Source organism: Bacillus rossius (assembly GCF_032445375.1).
Source record: "Bacillus rossius redtenbacheri isolate Brsri chromosome 4 unlocalized genomic scaffold, Brsri_v3 Brsri_v3_scf4_1, whole genome shotgun sequence".
In the NCBI taxonomy this organism is placed as follows: Eukaryota; Metazoa; Arthropoda; class Insecta; order Phasmatodea; family Bacillidae; genus Bacillus; species Bacillus rossius.
In genome coordinates, this window is record NW_026962010.1 from 17,484,251 (window position 1) to 17,500,681 (window position 16,431).

Below are 16,431 nucleotides of genomic sequence, written 5' to 3' on the forward strand. Positions count from 1 at the left end.
AAAGGCCCTAGGTGGGCATCTTTACAGGACCGGAGGCAGATAGTTACAAGCATACCAAGTACAGAGGCCTTTATTTATGCATATTTTACCACTACCATGCCATAGACAGTAAAAAATAAACTCATAGTGAACTAAAAACGCAGGCAAGCGTAGTAATTCAAACTGGCAACCACAGTCAAGAACTGGACTCCACCTAAAAAATCTATAATTTTCACTTATACAAAATGAAACAAAATAAAATGGTAATTGTCTAATGTAGACGCCACTATAAAAATAAAGGGAAATATCCGAAATTAATTTATTTAGTTCCTTATTTTATCTATGATTCTGACAAGGCAAATTCAAATATTTTCAAGAACTTCACATGTAATTACCATTTTACATTCACCTGTGCGGTATCAGCCATTGCCATGTTCCAGTCCTGGTAAACTTTTAATGGTATTTTCATATTAAGGGAGGATATGGTAAAATTACTGTAAATATTACCTGTAATGTAAATATAGTTACTTAAATTTGTGTTGTAGTTTACAAGCATAGCTAAGACTGTTTTTGAGATATTCCTGAATCTGTTTTTGCTGCTGTGTTGTTTACTTGATACTAGCTGCAACATGATCCTATGATTCTTCAGAGATCCTCAGGAATAGCCTATAGAATAGCAGATGCTGTTTTAAAAACAGGGATGTTTAATGTCAGTACATTACATTTAAAGGCAAGATTGCTTTCCACAAAATTCCTAAGGATCTCTGGAAAACCACAGGGTCAAGTTACAGGTAGTATCAAGCAAACAGTAGGGCGGCAAAACCAATTCTAGGCCAATCTCTCACGGAAAACAGTCTCTGCTAAGCTGTTAAAGCACAACAGTTAATTTAAGTGTTACATTACAGGTAATATTTACAATAATTTTACACTAACCCTGAAAATACCTGTTTCCACATAGGCTGGAATAGTAGTATTAAACATTTACCATGACCCAAGCATGATAACAGCTGAACTAATGCACAAGAAAACAAATGGTACTAGTGAAGTTCTCGAAAATATCTAAATGTGCACGATGGAATCATTAGAAATAAAACAAGGAATTGAATAAATCCATTATCGAGTATTTCCCCCCTTTTCTTAATTAGTACCATAACACTAAATAATTACCTAGCAATAAAATAATTTTTCATAAGTTACAAGCAAATGTACTCATAACTTGAAGACTTCAATTTTTTTAATATAAGCCAATGGAACAAAGTTAAGTTACGGATCTTGTTAAGTATTGTGGACTAGTATGTATTATGCAATAATGATAATTAAATTACAATTATGTTAATTAAAATTTAAAAAAAGCTAATGTAGAGATTGTAAGCAGCTGGGAATACTTCTTTAAAAAGTTAAAATAATGTGTATAGAATCAAAATATAATCACGAAAATAAAAATCTTTCCCTTACCTAAAAAATATGAAATTATTCTCGACAAAATAAATAATTGAATACAATTGTAAACATCCAAATTTCTCTCTCCCTTTACACAAAGATTACTTTACAAAATAATAGCACAACCCAACAAGTGTCTATTGTAAGTAGTTTTTAAAAATTACAATCATATCAACTTTTAAAAACTGTTGATGTCAAACGCGGTAACGGAAACACACACGCTAACCAACACTATATCTCTATCACATAAAATTTCTTACATAAACTTTCGATTTTGAGTATATGTTTTATTGAAGCATTCAAATATTTAAAATTAACTTTTAGTATGATCTTCAATCTGGAAACTAATATTGAAATTATTGAATTATTTTTATTTTTAGATTTTCAGAATTAGTTCAATGTAATTATTATATATTACTGCAGCTATTTTGCAAAAGCCCGAAAGCCCCTTTGGAAAGCATTCCCAGTACTTTCCTGTGCTTTCCTGCAACTATTATCCTGAACTGAGTTATAGTAATAAATATTCAAACAATATATAAATAACACGTTGGTATTATGTAGATTATAGCCAACAAATTAAATCAATGGAAAATTAAAACATAAATATAAATACACAATTCTACTTTTTAATTTATGCGTTGGTGAAACTGATTCTGATGATCTTCTGTTTGTTTAATGGTTCATGTACGCAATTATTGCTTGTAATGAAATTGTTGGTTGTTTGTGAAGTGTTAGAATTGTATTTTTAATGGACAATGGAAGTGTAACGAAATATCAACAGTTTGTTTTCTTTTTGGTGTGTATTTCATTTCGTGGAGTAACTTAGTTTGATTTTTTCTGAAGAACTAATAAATGTTAAATTTATGCATAACTCTATAATCGCTAAGTTTTTAAAGAAATTATTATTATAATTAGGTTTTGCAGTGCAAATTCTAGATATTCGTGTAGAATTGGAACATTTATAATTGAAATCATAGTTTTCGGTCTTAAAATATTTGGTTGTAACATTGTATTTGTGTACATGTGTTAGGCCGGGTTTATAAACTACGCAAGAACGTAGGAAACGCATGTTGCAAATCATTCAACGTTTTCTAATACCTGTCTATAGATTATGCATGGCAAAAAAAACACAATACAAGCCTCGCACAACTTTCAACTTGTGTTTCGACTTACGTTTTCGGCTTCTATAATTGAGTAAATTATTTTATATACTTTTAATGACGCGGATATGTGTATAAAGTCATACGTCTCGTTACATACATGATCATTCCAGTTGTTTAAGTTTTGCGCAGTAAAAGAAAATAGCTTTACCTATTTTAAATTAAATATGTATTATTCTATATAGAGATACCATAACAATAATAATGACGTCATCAATGTTTTCGGCGCTGACGTCATTATCACTCCACTTTCTAATGGGACAAGTGCGAGAATATGGGGGTTTTAGGCAGGGATCAGTAAGCACACTATTTTTCACACATTTCATTTTTTTAATATTATTATTTTCCAATATAAACTAGAATATAATCCCCCCATCTCTTTCTGGCGGTGTTCTATTTTGCGATACTGATTTTCCATTATCATTAAAATTATGTCTGTAGACATTACAATTTATTGTGTATCGGGAAAATTAACATCTTGCCCAATTTATTACAAAAAATAATTTTAATGAAAATTAAAAAATGCATGAAAAATCGTAAATTATGAGCAATAAAATACCGGTATCGCAAAATAGACTTTACTGAAAAAATTTATCAAGAAGTCACACTTTAACAAAATTAAACACTGGTATCACAAATATAATTGACTGGATGGGTTTTATTCTAGTTCACAATACTGCAAAAATCTTATATCAAGAAGTCACTTTCAGTAGGCTAAATTAAATACTTACCGCTAACACAAACTAGAGAAGACCAGGTGGACTTTAAATCATGATACTGAGAAAAATATTACAGAGATATTTCATATTTTTACAGGTATTCTACTTCACGGTACCCATAAAAATACTCTCTAGTATTTTTATTAAGGTAATAATTTTAATGTCAGAATCGCAAAATAGACTAGACTGGGAGGGCCTGTTTTCTATTACATGATACCACAAAATTTTAGTAAACAAATTCTTGTTATATACAAATGAAATACAGCTATGGACAAAAAATCTAGACCTTGTAGAATTTTAGTCTCATTACAATACCTTCCACCTATAATTTACTAATTTACTAAAACGAAATACTCAAAAGTTTTTTCCTAGCCGAACCTACCATCACCAAACATTTCCCTTTGTTTTTATCACATCAATGATTGCACAAAAAATAACCTACAGGAAAACTAGCAATTTTTACTTTACTATATAACTTTTATGATTCACCTAATATCATAAATGGAACACACGCAACACACTTTTCACTTAACACATCAAACAAAATTCACATAAAACTCCAAATCACAATTTTAAAATCCATTAAAAAAACACCTTTCTTTAGTATTATGGCAATAATTGTTTTCCATCAGTATTTCTATTGTAGATATTAACTTTAATCTAACAACCATGTGCCATCTTTCCTTTTAATTTATTCAATATCATGAAACATGAACAGTCACTTCCCTGGTCACTTCTACATTTACAACCACACATTCTCTCTCATCACCACTACACTCATTACCCATATATATCCTATAAATTTATTATTACTTACTTAATGCTTATTTTACTTATTTATTTAATTATTTATTTATTCAACTTCTTAATTTACTCTTCCTCTTCCACTACTATTGTTCCACGGTGCTGTTTTGTCTTTCATGGTTGCCAATACTACATAGTATATTTTACTTTCTTCCACCCTTAAATAATTATCATTGACCAACTTCCATGACATCCTTCTTTTCCCCTACTTTTTTTGCACATAATAACTTTATGCACTTGGTCAGCATCAAATATTAGAATTGCGTAGATAGAAGAACATCTGTAGTGGTCAAAAACACATTTGGAAGTCTATAAATTTTTTTACAGTTAAGCAGCTACTCTTACAACCTACCACAATTTCATATGTTTTCATGGTAACTGTGAGTTATCAATATAAGCAGAGGGGATGAAATTTGTTTTCTAGTGTTTTACAATTTTAAGTGGTAGGTTGGTGACATGTTGCGACTTTTAGCTTTATAAAGACTGAGGTTATTTTCATTGATTGTGTAGTCGATAAACCGCGTGGAGTTTACATCTCGATACAGAGTATCACTGATGTTTATAAGGCTGTGAAAAAAATTGTTAGGGAAATGTATGACATCATGGCAGTTGACCAATGAAAAGTGAAATGGCCGAAGTAATGTAAAGTTTGTTACATACATTGGTATCAGTGGAAGACAATAATGAGGTTTTCTTGCTATTCCAGTTACTATCGGCTGTGGAAGTTATTCCAGTTAGTATGGGTTGTGGAAGGTAAGAAACTGCCATGTAATGAGTTGTGGTGAAATCAAAAATAGCACTAGATTTTGAAATAATGGAATAAAATATCATTTAAAAGGGAGAGCCATTTTTCCATTAAAAAAAATTATACCTAATAAAAATTACAAAATTATTTGTTTTTCTCTTCTTGGCATGTTTTCCAATCATTATCTAAAAGGGTGTTGTGATGATACTTCAAGTAGTTATCAGTAATTGTTCATTTTGAAGATTGGTTAGGTTAGGTACATTAAATATATGTAATTTAAAAGTTGTGAGGTGTGGGTTGAGTGCATGTGTAAGCAATGAATCAAACCATCTGTACTTAAATTACTAAAAAATTACATACTTACTACTAGCATATACAGTTTCAGCAGCCTACAATAGTTGCATACAAGAAAAGAAAAAAAAATGTGTGCGTGTAATCCACGCGTGACAGAAATTATACTTTTTGCTTATTATATAATAGGTAAAGGAACCATAACTAACTCTCTTTGACTGAGGTCACGGATCAAAGAAAATTTATGCAAGTATGCAAGTGCTAAATTATTCTATTGCTGAAGTAAGCAAGTGAGAAATTATGCAAGTGTGTAAGAAGTGAAAGTGTGTAAGTATGGAAGTATTCATGTATGTGATATTCAAGTATGTGAGTGTGCAATTGTGCTATTATTTTCTACGGGTTCCCCCACTACATACCTTACTATTCCCCTCGTGCAATCAAAATTTTCATAACGCTCGGAAATTGTAGCCTCCCTCCCCCCAACCCTGCTTCCGAAAAGAAGTTCCACCACTTAAAAATTATGTAATAATAATTCTATAACTTACTACATTACTTTACTAATTTATCACGACAGTAGCAGATGTAACCCACCATCAGATTGGATGAGCCTGGTGGTGATCAGTCCTCCAGTGCGTCGTGAAAGCTGTCTTTAGTTCTTAAAACATTAAATGTTGTCTAAGTGTTAAACGTCACTTACTTAAGCACAAGCTCAATTTGACTGCTCTTTTTCGCAAATGTGTTGATCGTAGGTCCTGCAAAAAAAATTTTTTCAACTGATAACAAAGACAAGGCCTAGTTACGGAGGTATGGTTTTATTCTTTTCAAGGCAGAGAAAGATCTTTCTGAGGATGTACTAGTGGTTGGAATCGTCAGTGCTATACAAAGAAGTTTTCATGCTTTGGGAAGAGTTTCGTGCAGATCACTCAATATGTACAAATATTTATGTAACTCAGGCCACACTGTTCTCATGAAATTTTGTTGAAGAATAAATCACGGAAAGTTCACTCAGTCTGGCAACGTCAAAGAACTGTCTGTAGGAGCATGTCAAGGATTGGAACATTTTTTCAGGAAGTTATTGTTAATGAAAAAAAACTATTGGAAATTTTGTATACCGTTGAAGTAGAGGCTGTCAATATCACTACATTATTGATGTTTTATTTTCTTTGAGTCTGTTATTTCAAAATATAAATGTCTGGCAAAAAATGTTCGTCATCCAAATTGTTATTGATACATTTCCTTTTTTTTTTTTTTTTTTTTTTTTTTTAACTGGCCATTTTATGTCAAGCTAACAAATAGACCTGAATTTTGCACCAGAAATCACATTGAAACTCTCTCATTATTTTAGCTGCACAGAGATAGAGGGTGAGTAGGCAGCTCTGCAGGCTACTTGCTTTCTGTAGTAACGTGTGTACCATTGCAACAAGCTCCTTCAGAATGCATTAGGTTCAGCACACTGTAATCACTGCATTCAATACTAACACATAATATTCGCCCTTGGTGTAAAATCATGATAATGTGTAGTTAGGTTAGGTTAGCTTCATTAAAAATACTTCATAATAGCTTAGTCAGTTGGTTAGCTTAAGTTAGTGACGTATAAAATATTTTAAAATTGTGTCAATGGTCGGTTAGCCTTAATAAAAATACTATAAAATAGTACGGATGGTTGGTAAGGTTGAGTTAGCTACATTTTATATTGGTAATTCCTAACCAAATTATCAAACAGTTTTACAGGATTGTTCATGTAGCTAACAGTCAGTACTATTTTTAAGTATTTTAAATGTTGCGAACCTATCCTAACCAACTGTCCTCATTATTATAAAGTAATTTTAATGTAGCTAAACTAACTGACATTTCTCACAATATCTCAGTATTTGTAATATGTAACCTAACCTCGCCACTAGTTAAAATGGTAAATACCTAGCAAACTACTTTAAATATCACAACGTTCTCTTAGAGAATGATTGTAAAACATGCCAGGATGTAAAAAAGAGGCATTTTGGAATTTTTAATTAAGTTTTTCCCCCCAGGCAAATGTTGTACCTTTAGAATTACAGAATAAAATAAGTATTTTTGTTTCATGAAGCTGTAAAATAAAGTGTTTGCAAACGGTACAGTGCTTATATAACCTGTGGCATTGCAAATCACTGCCTTTCCCCATTTTTTTAAATGATATTTTCGACAGTAATTTTATTTTAAAGTAATGCTATATATCAGCTGACTATATAGTTCAAGGTCATGATGACATAGTTTTGTATTTGTATTTTATAGTTTGGAATTCAAACCAAGTTGCAATAAGCTGTTCTTTATAAGGAAAAATAAACATAATGAGTGTTATGTTTAAAAAAAAAAGTCTCTGGTATATTGTGTATATGATTGAGATTAAGTAAGATATCAAAAAATGCATTATGGAAATTTATCTTTGAAGTATGAAAGTAACTCACTGGAAAACAGGAAACTCTATTGAAATGAAAATACACAGTATCAGTAAAATTCGATCGAAATAACGGGCAGCGCCGTAATGTGGCCTGGAGGCAGTCGAAATCCACCGGAAAAAATCTGAAAGTGAGCGGCTGATTGGTGGCAGGTGGCAGAAAGTGGCGAACCGTAGAATTCTTGACTAAAGGCAACGCCACACAAGCTGCACTAGGTTCGCTGCACCAGGTTCGCTGCACCAAGTGGCCAGAAGCCAGACAGGACAGTCTAGTTCGCGATGTCGGAGAGACTCATGCCGTGGGATTCGAGTTATGATTCCGATGATGATCTTGCAGTATGTAAACGTAAAAAAGAAATGGGTTCATGAAGTCATCTCAAAAAGAAAATGATTTGGAGAATTTCATCATTTGATGACTACGCCATTTTTTTTTTTATTATTTTGGAATAAATACAACTCAAATTGATAGTATTTTATTTCTCTTTGAAAATTACATTGAGAAAAAAATCTAAATTATAGGGAAAGCATTTTATTAGAAGACGATGAACTGTTTGCTTGAAGTCAGTAAACAGTGATTTCATGACTATAATTTTGTAATGATTAATCATCAATGAAATGAAAGGAAAATAAAGAAGAATGGGAATTCACACTAATAATTATTATTTCCTTAACATACAGCATTAGTGAACCTCCTTTGAAACCCAGGCATTATCTTGCATATCCTGCCTCTTCTATCAAATTATTCCATAAACATGGATATTTTTGTTCTTCTTCAATGACCTTTTCTGTCTACATGTACTAATTCAAAGCAAACACAGAAGTACAGCACAATTCCGCATGAAAGCAGATGATTTTGTTTATCTGCGCATGCGCAAAGTCAGCGACGTTTTAGAAAACTAGCAAAGAATCAAACACCTGGCATGTCACCAACTTAGCGAACAAAGCTTTGTGTGACCAGTGACACCTGAGATGCAGCTGGCTATATTTTACTCACATAGTGAACATAGCAAGAATGGCGCTCTCGGTAGCTGTAGCTTAAAGACCTTTTATTGTAATATCATGTTTCAGGTCCTCATTTGGTTCCCTTCCTCATCATGTTCCTTCCCGTGTTTGCTCATAGCAGCATCCTCCCACCCACCCCCTCCTCAAGACCCATCTTCCAGTCTGGCTCTACATTCCAATAGTGGTACCTTGCTAGTCACCCACTTCCTCTGAGTGGCTAACCTACAGTTCATAGGATCAAGAGCCATGCCGCTCTTCCGTGCAAATTCAGGACGCACGTATTGGTGTATAAAACCACGCAAATCAAAATTATTTGCCGATACTCCCAGGGGCAGCGCAACCAGGTCGGCCACCCTAGGCACAAGTTAAATTTGCCACCCCTCCCATAACTAAGGTGATCACCTTTGCAAATTCAAATTACAGACACTAATATGTTGCCACCATAGGTGGTCGCCGAACTCGCCTAGTGGGTTCGCCACCCCTGTATACTCCTACTGTAGGCTATAAATGTCACTAGAAAATAAGCAGCCAGCACATTTTGTATTTTTGTTTCTCTGTTGCACCCGGATTTGTAACTGCGTGTATTAACTAGGATGTTTTATTTTCAGGTGTATGTGGTAGTTAAATGCTGTAAGAAGACTTGCTCAGGAACAATGTGGTCTGGGGACACCCAGTATTCGCAATGGGCCCTCAACCCATCTGCCTACCAGAATGTGTCTCATGAAGAAGGTAAGCTAAGTGTTCCTGGATCAATTAATATGCTGTAAATAATTTTTCAATATGGTTTACACTAAAATTTTTTTTTACATGTATAGGTAGTCTATTCCAGTTTTTTTTAAATGGGATTTGTTGCTGAAAATTAATAGAGTTGACAAAATCTTTTGTTTGTAATTAAAAATAGCAACATTAATGTTTTCCTGTCCCAGGAAACTGTATGATGATTAAAAAAAAGTTTAGAAATTACATTACCCATGAAACATGAAAAGATATAATGGCTTTATACAAATAGTCTTAACTAATTTAATAGGATTCTAATAGATTTAATTCCATTAAAAAAATTTTTTTAAACAGATCTGATGTTAAAATGAATTTGTTTAAGAATAAGCATTGTATAAGAAAAGAGATGTTGGCTTTGTTACATTCCTCAGTCATAACAGTTTACACCCAAGTTCAGTTATCACTGTCACACTTCACTCTTTCTTGATGACTTGTGTAACTAGTGTATCTTTTAGTTTCAGAAGGCAAAATAATAATTTTGTCTAGATATTAGTACCTCTATTTTTATTTTACTTTTGATTATTTTCTCAGTAAGGTGATATTTTATAAATTGATTGACAAATATATATATATATATATATATATATATATCACATGGATTTAAAATTACATGATCAAAAGAATGGGCCGGCCCTTATTAGACAATTTCATTGATCATTAACACAATTTAAATAAAATTCGCAACAATAAACAGGTTAAGTTCCTTTCACAATAACACAATAAGCATACTTAGAGCGAATAAAGTCCTGAAAGAAAAATTTTACTGTGTTCAGATCTTTTCAACGTCGTGGCTTAATGTTATTCTGAAGATCTAAAAAAAAAACTGAAGAACTAGAAGTTTGACGATGGCTGGCCAAAGTTATGCTGCTGACGAGGTGTCAGGGTGCTTTAGTCGTCCCCATTGCTAGAGGAAAGACTCAAGGGTGGAGTGGTTACTTGAGCATCTGGCCCTTGGAAACTGATTTGGTCCTTGGAACCTGTCCGGTCCTTGGACTCTGTTTGTGAACAGATCCGAAACACACATGTTTAGGACTGGTTCACAGGCAGTTGGCAAAATAGGCAACAAATGCCTTCTAACCGCGATGATGGTCGGAGAATGAAGGTTGTCAAAACTCACCATACAGGCTTCCAGGATCAGCCCGGTGCGGAGCTCGCGATCCCGCGGTTGTCACGAACATTTCCATGATTTAACAAAAAAAAATTATGATTAACAAAACATGACTACTCCTACGAGGTACACAAGACTGACTAAATGCTAATCACTAAAGTTGTAGGAATCATATCCCTTGCCTAGCTGATTACATCTTTAAAAAAAAAAAAAAAGGAATGGCGTCTCGATGCCAAAGATACATACGGTGTGGTCAGTCCGGAGTCGCGGCGCGCAGTCTCTTTGGGGCGACAGCAACCCGTAATTAAAATGTGAAGTTAATCAAAAGAAAGGGAGAGGCTTCGGCTTCCGGACTAAAAGGTTCCAAAGATTACCGAGGGGCTTGTCGAGAAATACTGACATCGATATCTCGAAGTTGGTGGTACTGGTCGATGTCAGCGCGATCTACTGAAGGGTGTCCGAAACAAGTAGAGATCGTCTCACACGAGGCAGCTGTTAAGGCATGGGGCTTATGGAGCGGACTAGGCCTGCGCTCTGGTGGCCTGGGAAGAAACTACGGGGTACTGGTTGTTGCGGAAAACGCCAGAGGGCAGGCGTTTGGCAGGCGTTAAAACACCCAGGGGAAGTGATTAGCAACACTGCCACTAGAGTTCATAAGCAATATTTTTTGGGACTGGAGTCGTGGCTGTTTGATGTTGTGTATCAATAATGGTGATGGACAGACTGTACTGGCAGAAGAGGGTCAGGCAGGGGAGGATTGAAACCGGTTTTGAAGGGTAGCGGACAGAGGGGTGCCGTGAAGCGGGAGCGGGAGAGCTCGCGAGGGGACAGTGTGTCTGTAGGCTCTGCGTGTGACTGCACACAAAGATGCCCAGTAAATATTGCAGTGAACAATGTTGTTATCATTTCACAGCCCTGCATTACAGTAAGCTTGCAACATTTTGGTCCTCCGGGCCGGATCGGTACGACAAGTGAGTGTTTACCGGCTCCGCGCACTATGAAAACACGACTAACAATACAGTGGCGTAATTTATATAAATGTAACGAACAGTCAATGTGTTTGTGTAAGAGACTTGGTGCAGTTTGGGAGCTTCCCGTGTTACGTCATCGCAATCATTCCCGGTCGCGTCCGCGCATGTTTCCGGCGAGGCACGAGCGGTAAAAACGCAACTACGCGCGCATCTGAACTAGCGTTCATCCGCGACAAGTATTCCCAGCAATAAAGTGCAAATGCCAGCAGACGAAGTATAATTTGGACTACTACTGGGGTTCTTCATGATCAACATTGAACAGAGACAGGTTAGTCAGACATCATGACAGGCCTCCCTTGTCCCTACTAATCCTCCTACTCATATCCATTGTATATTGTATGTCGATTTTCGACCATGGATGAGGATCAGTGCAAACGACTTAAGAAACAACGTGCTGTGTACAAGGGTTCATTGACTCGTATGCAAACCTTTGCATCCAATTACAGTGAATCTCAGAACATTGGTGAGATTCTAAGTAGATTACAGGCACTTCCCGACTTATGGTCACGGTTTGACGATGTACAATTAAAATTGGAATTGGATGATGAAGAAACTGACCATAGTGAACACAGAGCGGAATTTGAAGCTATGTTTTATCATGTTAAGGCCCACTTAGAAACATTTATGACACTCAGTTCAACAGATAAATCTACCCATGGCAAACCAAATTATTTACATCTCCCTGCAGTCAATCTGCCTACATTTTCTGGTGATTTTGCAACATGGGTACAATTCAGGGACACATTCAAGGGTTTGATCGTTGGCAATAAATCTCTCCCAGAAGTACAGAAACTTCACTACTTGATTTCTTCATTGAAAGGTGAAGCACTTGAAATGGTGCAAAATTTGACTATTTCCGACGAAAACTTTCAAGTGGCATGGCAGTTACTAAACCAGCGTTATAACAATCCCAAGCTTATTGTGGCCAAATATGTAACAGAACTGTTAACACCACCAAAAGTAACCAAAGAGTCAGGACCACAATTACGACAGCTCGTTAGCCATGTCAGGCGTAATCTAAATGCTATAACTAGTCTCAAGACTGACACACCACTTCATGAAACCCTGCTCATACATATATTGCTTGATCATACAGATATCAATACAAGAAGGGAGTGGGAACATGAAACTGCATCTTGTGAATTTCCTTCCCTTGAGAGACTGTTGGGATTTCTGGAAAAGCGATGCCAGGCACTGGAACTTATTCAGTCAAGTCAAAATGCAAGGTTCAATAATGCCTCCAGTGTCACTTCAAATGATTCCAAAATCAAGTATGCTAGCACTTCTAGAAATACTAACATTTTTGTGGCAACTAACACTGATAATTGCCCATTCTGTAATCAGAATCATTCACTTTACAAATGTAGTTCATTCGCAGAAGCCAGTGTAGAAGAGAGGTACGAATATGCAAGGCAGCACAACTTATGCTTCAATTGTCTTAGATCATCTCATCATGAAGCAAAATGTTGGTCTGGCCATTGTGGAAAATGCACAAAAAGGCACCACACACTGCTACATCGAGAAAATCAAGAAACCCGCCAGAATCATAACAATAAAATATCATACCTAGAGAACAGCACTGCATCAACACAAGAATCTGGCATTGGCAATGCAAATAGCCTAAGGGGCTCAACAGCAAGTTATTGTAGCTTGAAAATCAGAAGTAGCACTCATGTTTTACTGTCAACAGCCATAGTTAAGGTATGCAGGAAAGCTGCACCTGTGCCGTGCCCTACTTGACTCAGCATCACAAAGCAACTTCATAACAGACTCATTAGCCAAGTTACTTAATCTACGGCGGTCATACGACAGAATGCCCATACATGGAATCGGTAATGTCCTGGCTCAAGCAACTCATAGTGTAAACATTGAGCTGCATTCTAACACTAGCAACTTTAGGACAAATCTCAACTGTGCAATTCTGCAAAAAATAACTGACAATGTTCCAGCAGTATCCATAGACACCCAAGGCTGGAACATTCCTCATGATGTTGTGCTAGCCGATGATAAGTTTGATCAGCCAGGAAGAATTGATCTTCTGATTGGAGCTGAGCTTTTCTGTCATTTGTTAAAGGGGGATAAAAGAACCAGGACAGGTTATTATCCAGTACTTCAAAACACAGAGCTAGGCTACATCCTATCTGGACGTGTTAAATCACATAACACAAAGGTTCCATCTTCACATTCTAAGTCTTTCCTTTCCAGACGTGACTTAACACTTGACAGGAGACTTCAAAAATTTTGGGAAATAGAAGAAGTTAATCAAGCACTAGGCTCAAAGGAAGAAATTCAGTGTGAGGAGCACTTCATAAACCACACCACTAGGGACTCCAATGGCAGGTACACAGTCAGATTACCACGTTGTCAAGATGAACTTAAATTGGGTGACTCACATGATCATGCACTTAGAAGGTTGCAGCAATTGGAACATTGTTTACACATCAACCAGAACTTCGTACTGAATACATTAAATTTATGGAGGAGTATGAGATGTTAGGGCACATGTCAGAAATAAAGGATACGAGTAGAAATGAAAATATGGCATATTATCTTCCCCATCATGCAGTGGTAAAGGCATCAAGTTCAACAACAAAAACACGAGTAGTTTTCGATGCATCTGCAAGAACCACAACAGGTGTATCCCTCAATGATACACTTCTGGTTGGTGCAACCATACAGCAGGACTTGTATTCAATAATCGTGAGATTCAGAACACATGCAATAGCCTTTACAGCAGATATTGAAAAAATGTATAGACAGATCAACATTCATCCTAATGACACCAGACTTCAGCGAATCTTATGGAGAAAATCTCCAGATGATCTAGTCAAGATCTATGAGCTTCAAACTGTAACTTATGGCACAGCTTCTGCGCCATTTTTGGCTACAAGGTGCCTGCAGCAGCTTGCTGCAGATGAATGTCACCAGTACCCTAAAGCAGCAAAAATATTGAAGAGGGATTTTTATGTAGATGATGTACTCTGTGGGGCTAACACAGTAGAAGAGGCACTTAGCATACAAGATCAACTGATCAAACTTCTTAACTCTGGTGGCTTTCCCTTAAGAAAATTTTGTTCTAATCACCCAGCTGTTCTAGAAGCAATTTCACCAGAGTATAGAGAAAATCAAGCACTGCACTCATTTGAAACTTCAGATGAAGTAAGAACTCTTGGTCTATTGTGGCAGCCAGTGACTGACACATTTCATGTAGCAACGAATACTATAGGACCAGCTATGAGGACACATGATAAGTTAAGTGGTACAACAAAGCGCATGATATCTTCAGCAGTTTCATCCATATTTGATCCTTTGGGACTGATTAGTCCAGTGGTCATTTGTTTCAAGATATTTCTACAAAAACTTTGGTCCCTCCAGTTAGGTTGGGATGAAATCATTCCACCAGAATTTACATTGCAGTGGCAAAAGCTCTATGTGAGACTAGCAGCTGTCAGAGACATCGAAATCGATAGACATGTACTTGTCAGTGGTCTAAACTGTGATGTGCAAGTTCATGGGTTCTCAGATGCCAGCGAACAAGCATATGGGGCCTGTCTGTACCTAAGATCTGTTTCCAGTTGTGGTAACGTGGCAGTGAAGTTACTGGTTTCCAAATCTCGGGTTGCTCCAGTTAAACACACAACTCTTCCTCGATTGGAATTATGTGGTGCAGTACTACTTGCAGACCTATTAAGCAGGACATTGCCAGTTCTAGAACTCAGTGTTTCCAGTATCACACTTTGGTCGGATTCCACAATTGTCCTGTCCTGGTTAGACTCACCAGCTGCAAGATGGAAATCATTTGTTGCAAACAGAGTAGAACATATTCAGGATTTAACCAATGGATGTCAATGGAGACATGTAAGATCGCAAGACAACTCTGCTGACTTAATCTCTAGAGGAGTTGATCCAGTGACATTGCATCACTTACATCTGTGGTGGTATGGTCCATCATGGCTTCTGCAGCAACCAGATGCTTGGCCCTGTACAGCCAGCAAGGATCAAGACAAAAATACTCCAGAACAACGAATGCCAGTGATCTCTGCAATGGCAACAAAACCAACCATGAACTGTTTTCAAAACACTCTGAGAGACTTTTCCTCACTAGCTAGACTGAAAAGAGTAATTGCATACGTCCAAAGATTTGCATACAATGCAAGACATACAGTGAACAAAAAGACAGGCTTCTTGACAGCTGAAGAGTTACAGAAATCTTTGCAAACCTGCATCAAGATTGCACAACATGAGGAGTTTCTAAAGGAAATAAATGACTTAAAGGAAATTAATGTAGTCAACTCTAAAAGTGAGTTAAAGGACTTGAATATCTTCATTGACACAAAGGGGTGCTTACGTGTGGGTGGACGTTTACATCATTCGGAGCTGCCTTTCGGTAACAAGCACCAACTCATCCTGCCACCCAAACACCACATTACAAGACTCATAATTACAGCTGAACACAAACGTCTGCTACATGCGGGGCCTCAACTTTTGATAGCATCATTGCGCCAGGTGTTCTGGATACCAAAAATTCGTCAAAATGTGCGCTCTGTCATCCACAAGTGTGTGACATGTTCAAAACTGAAGGGAGTTGTTACCCAACAACTGATGGGCCAATTACCAGCAGCAAGGGTTCGGCCTGCTCGTGCATTTCTGAACACTGGTATTGACTATGCAGGACCCCTGGCAGTAAAATCTGGTAGTATCAGGAGCAAATCTGTGGTCAAGTGCTACATAGCTGTTTTTGTCTGCTTGGCAACAAAAGCGATCCATTTAGAACTGGTCAGTTCTCTTACGTCAGAGGCTTTTATTGCGGCACTCCGGCGGTTTATAGCTCGCCGAGGCAAGGTGTTAAATCTTTATAGTGACAATGCTACCAACTTTGTTGGTGCTAACAAGGAACTACAACAACTTCGGAAACTTTTCTTTAATGATGAATCCAGCCAAATG

The 16,431-nt window shown here is 36.5% G+C and overlaps 2 protein-coding genes across 7 annotated transcripts in view; one reads left to right on the plus strand and one right to left on the minus strand.

Annotated features, from left to right (window-relative positions):
* LOC134541591 (cell division cycle protein 20 homolog) overlaps positions 1-1,642 on the minus strand; it is a 64,908-nt gene extending 63,266 nt beyond the window's left edge. Inside the window, exon 1 of one of the 2 annotated variants that reach the window (XM_063385126.1) lies at positions 1,435-1,642. The gene's annotated coding sequence lies outside the window, so the exon portion shown is untranslated. The remainder of the gene's footprint in view (positions 1-1,434) is intronic. The other variant, XM_063385127.1, reaches the window with a different exon arrangement.
* Positions 1,643-2,053: 411 nt separating this feature from the next.
* Positions 2,054-16,431, plus strand: part of LOC134541592 (arginine/serine-rich protein PNISR) — a 66,892-nt gene continuing 52,514 nt past the window's right edge. The window contains exons 1-3 of one of the 5 annotated variants that reach the window (XM_063385131.1): positions 2,054-2,215; positions 4,809-4,855; positions 9,180-9,300. In XM_063385131.1, coding sequence (XP_063241201.1) covers positions 9,225-9,300 — 76 coding nt within the window. In that variant the 5' untranslated portion in view covers positions 2,054-2,215; positions 4,809-4,855; positions 9,180-9,224. The remainder of the gene's footprint in view (positions 2,216-4,808; positions 4,856-9,179; positions 9,301-16,431) is intronic. The other 4 variants (XM_063385128.1, XM_063385129.1, XM_063385132.1 and 1 more) reach the window with 4 other exon arrangements.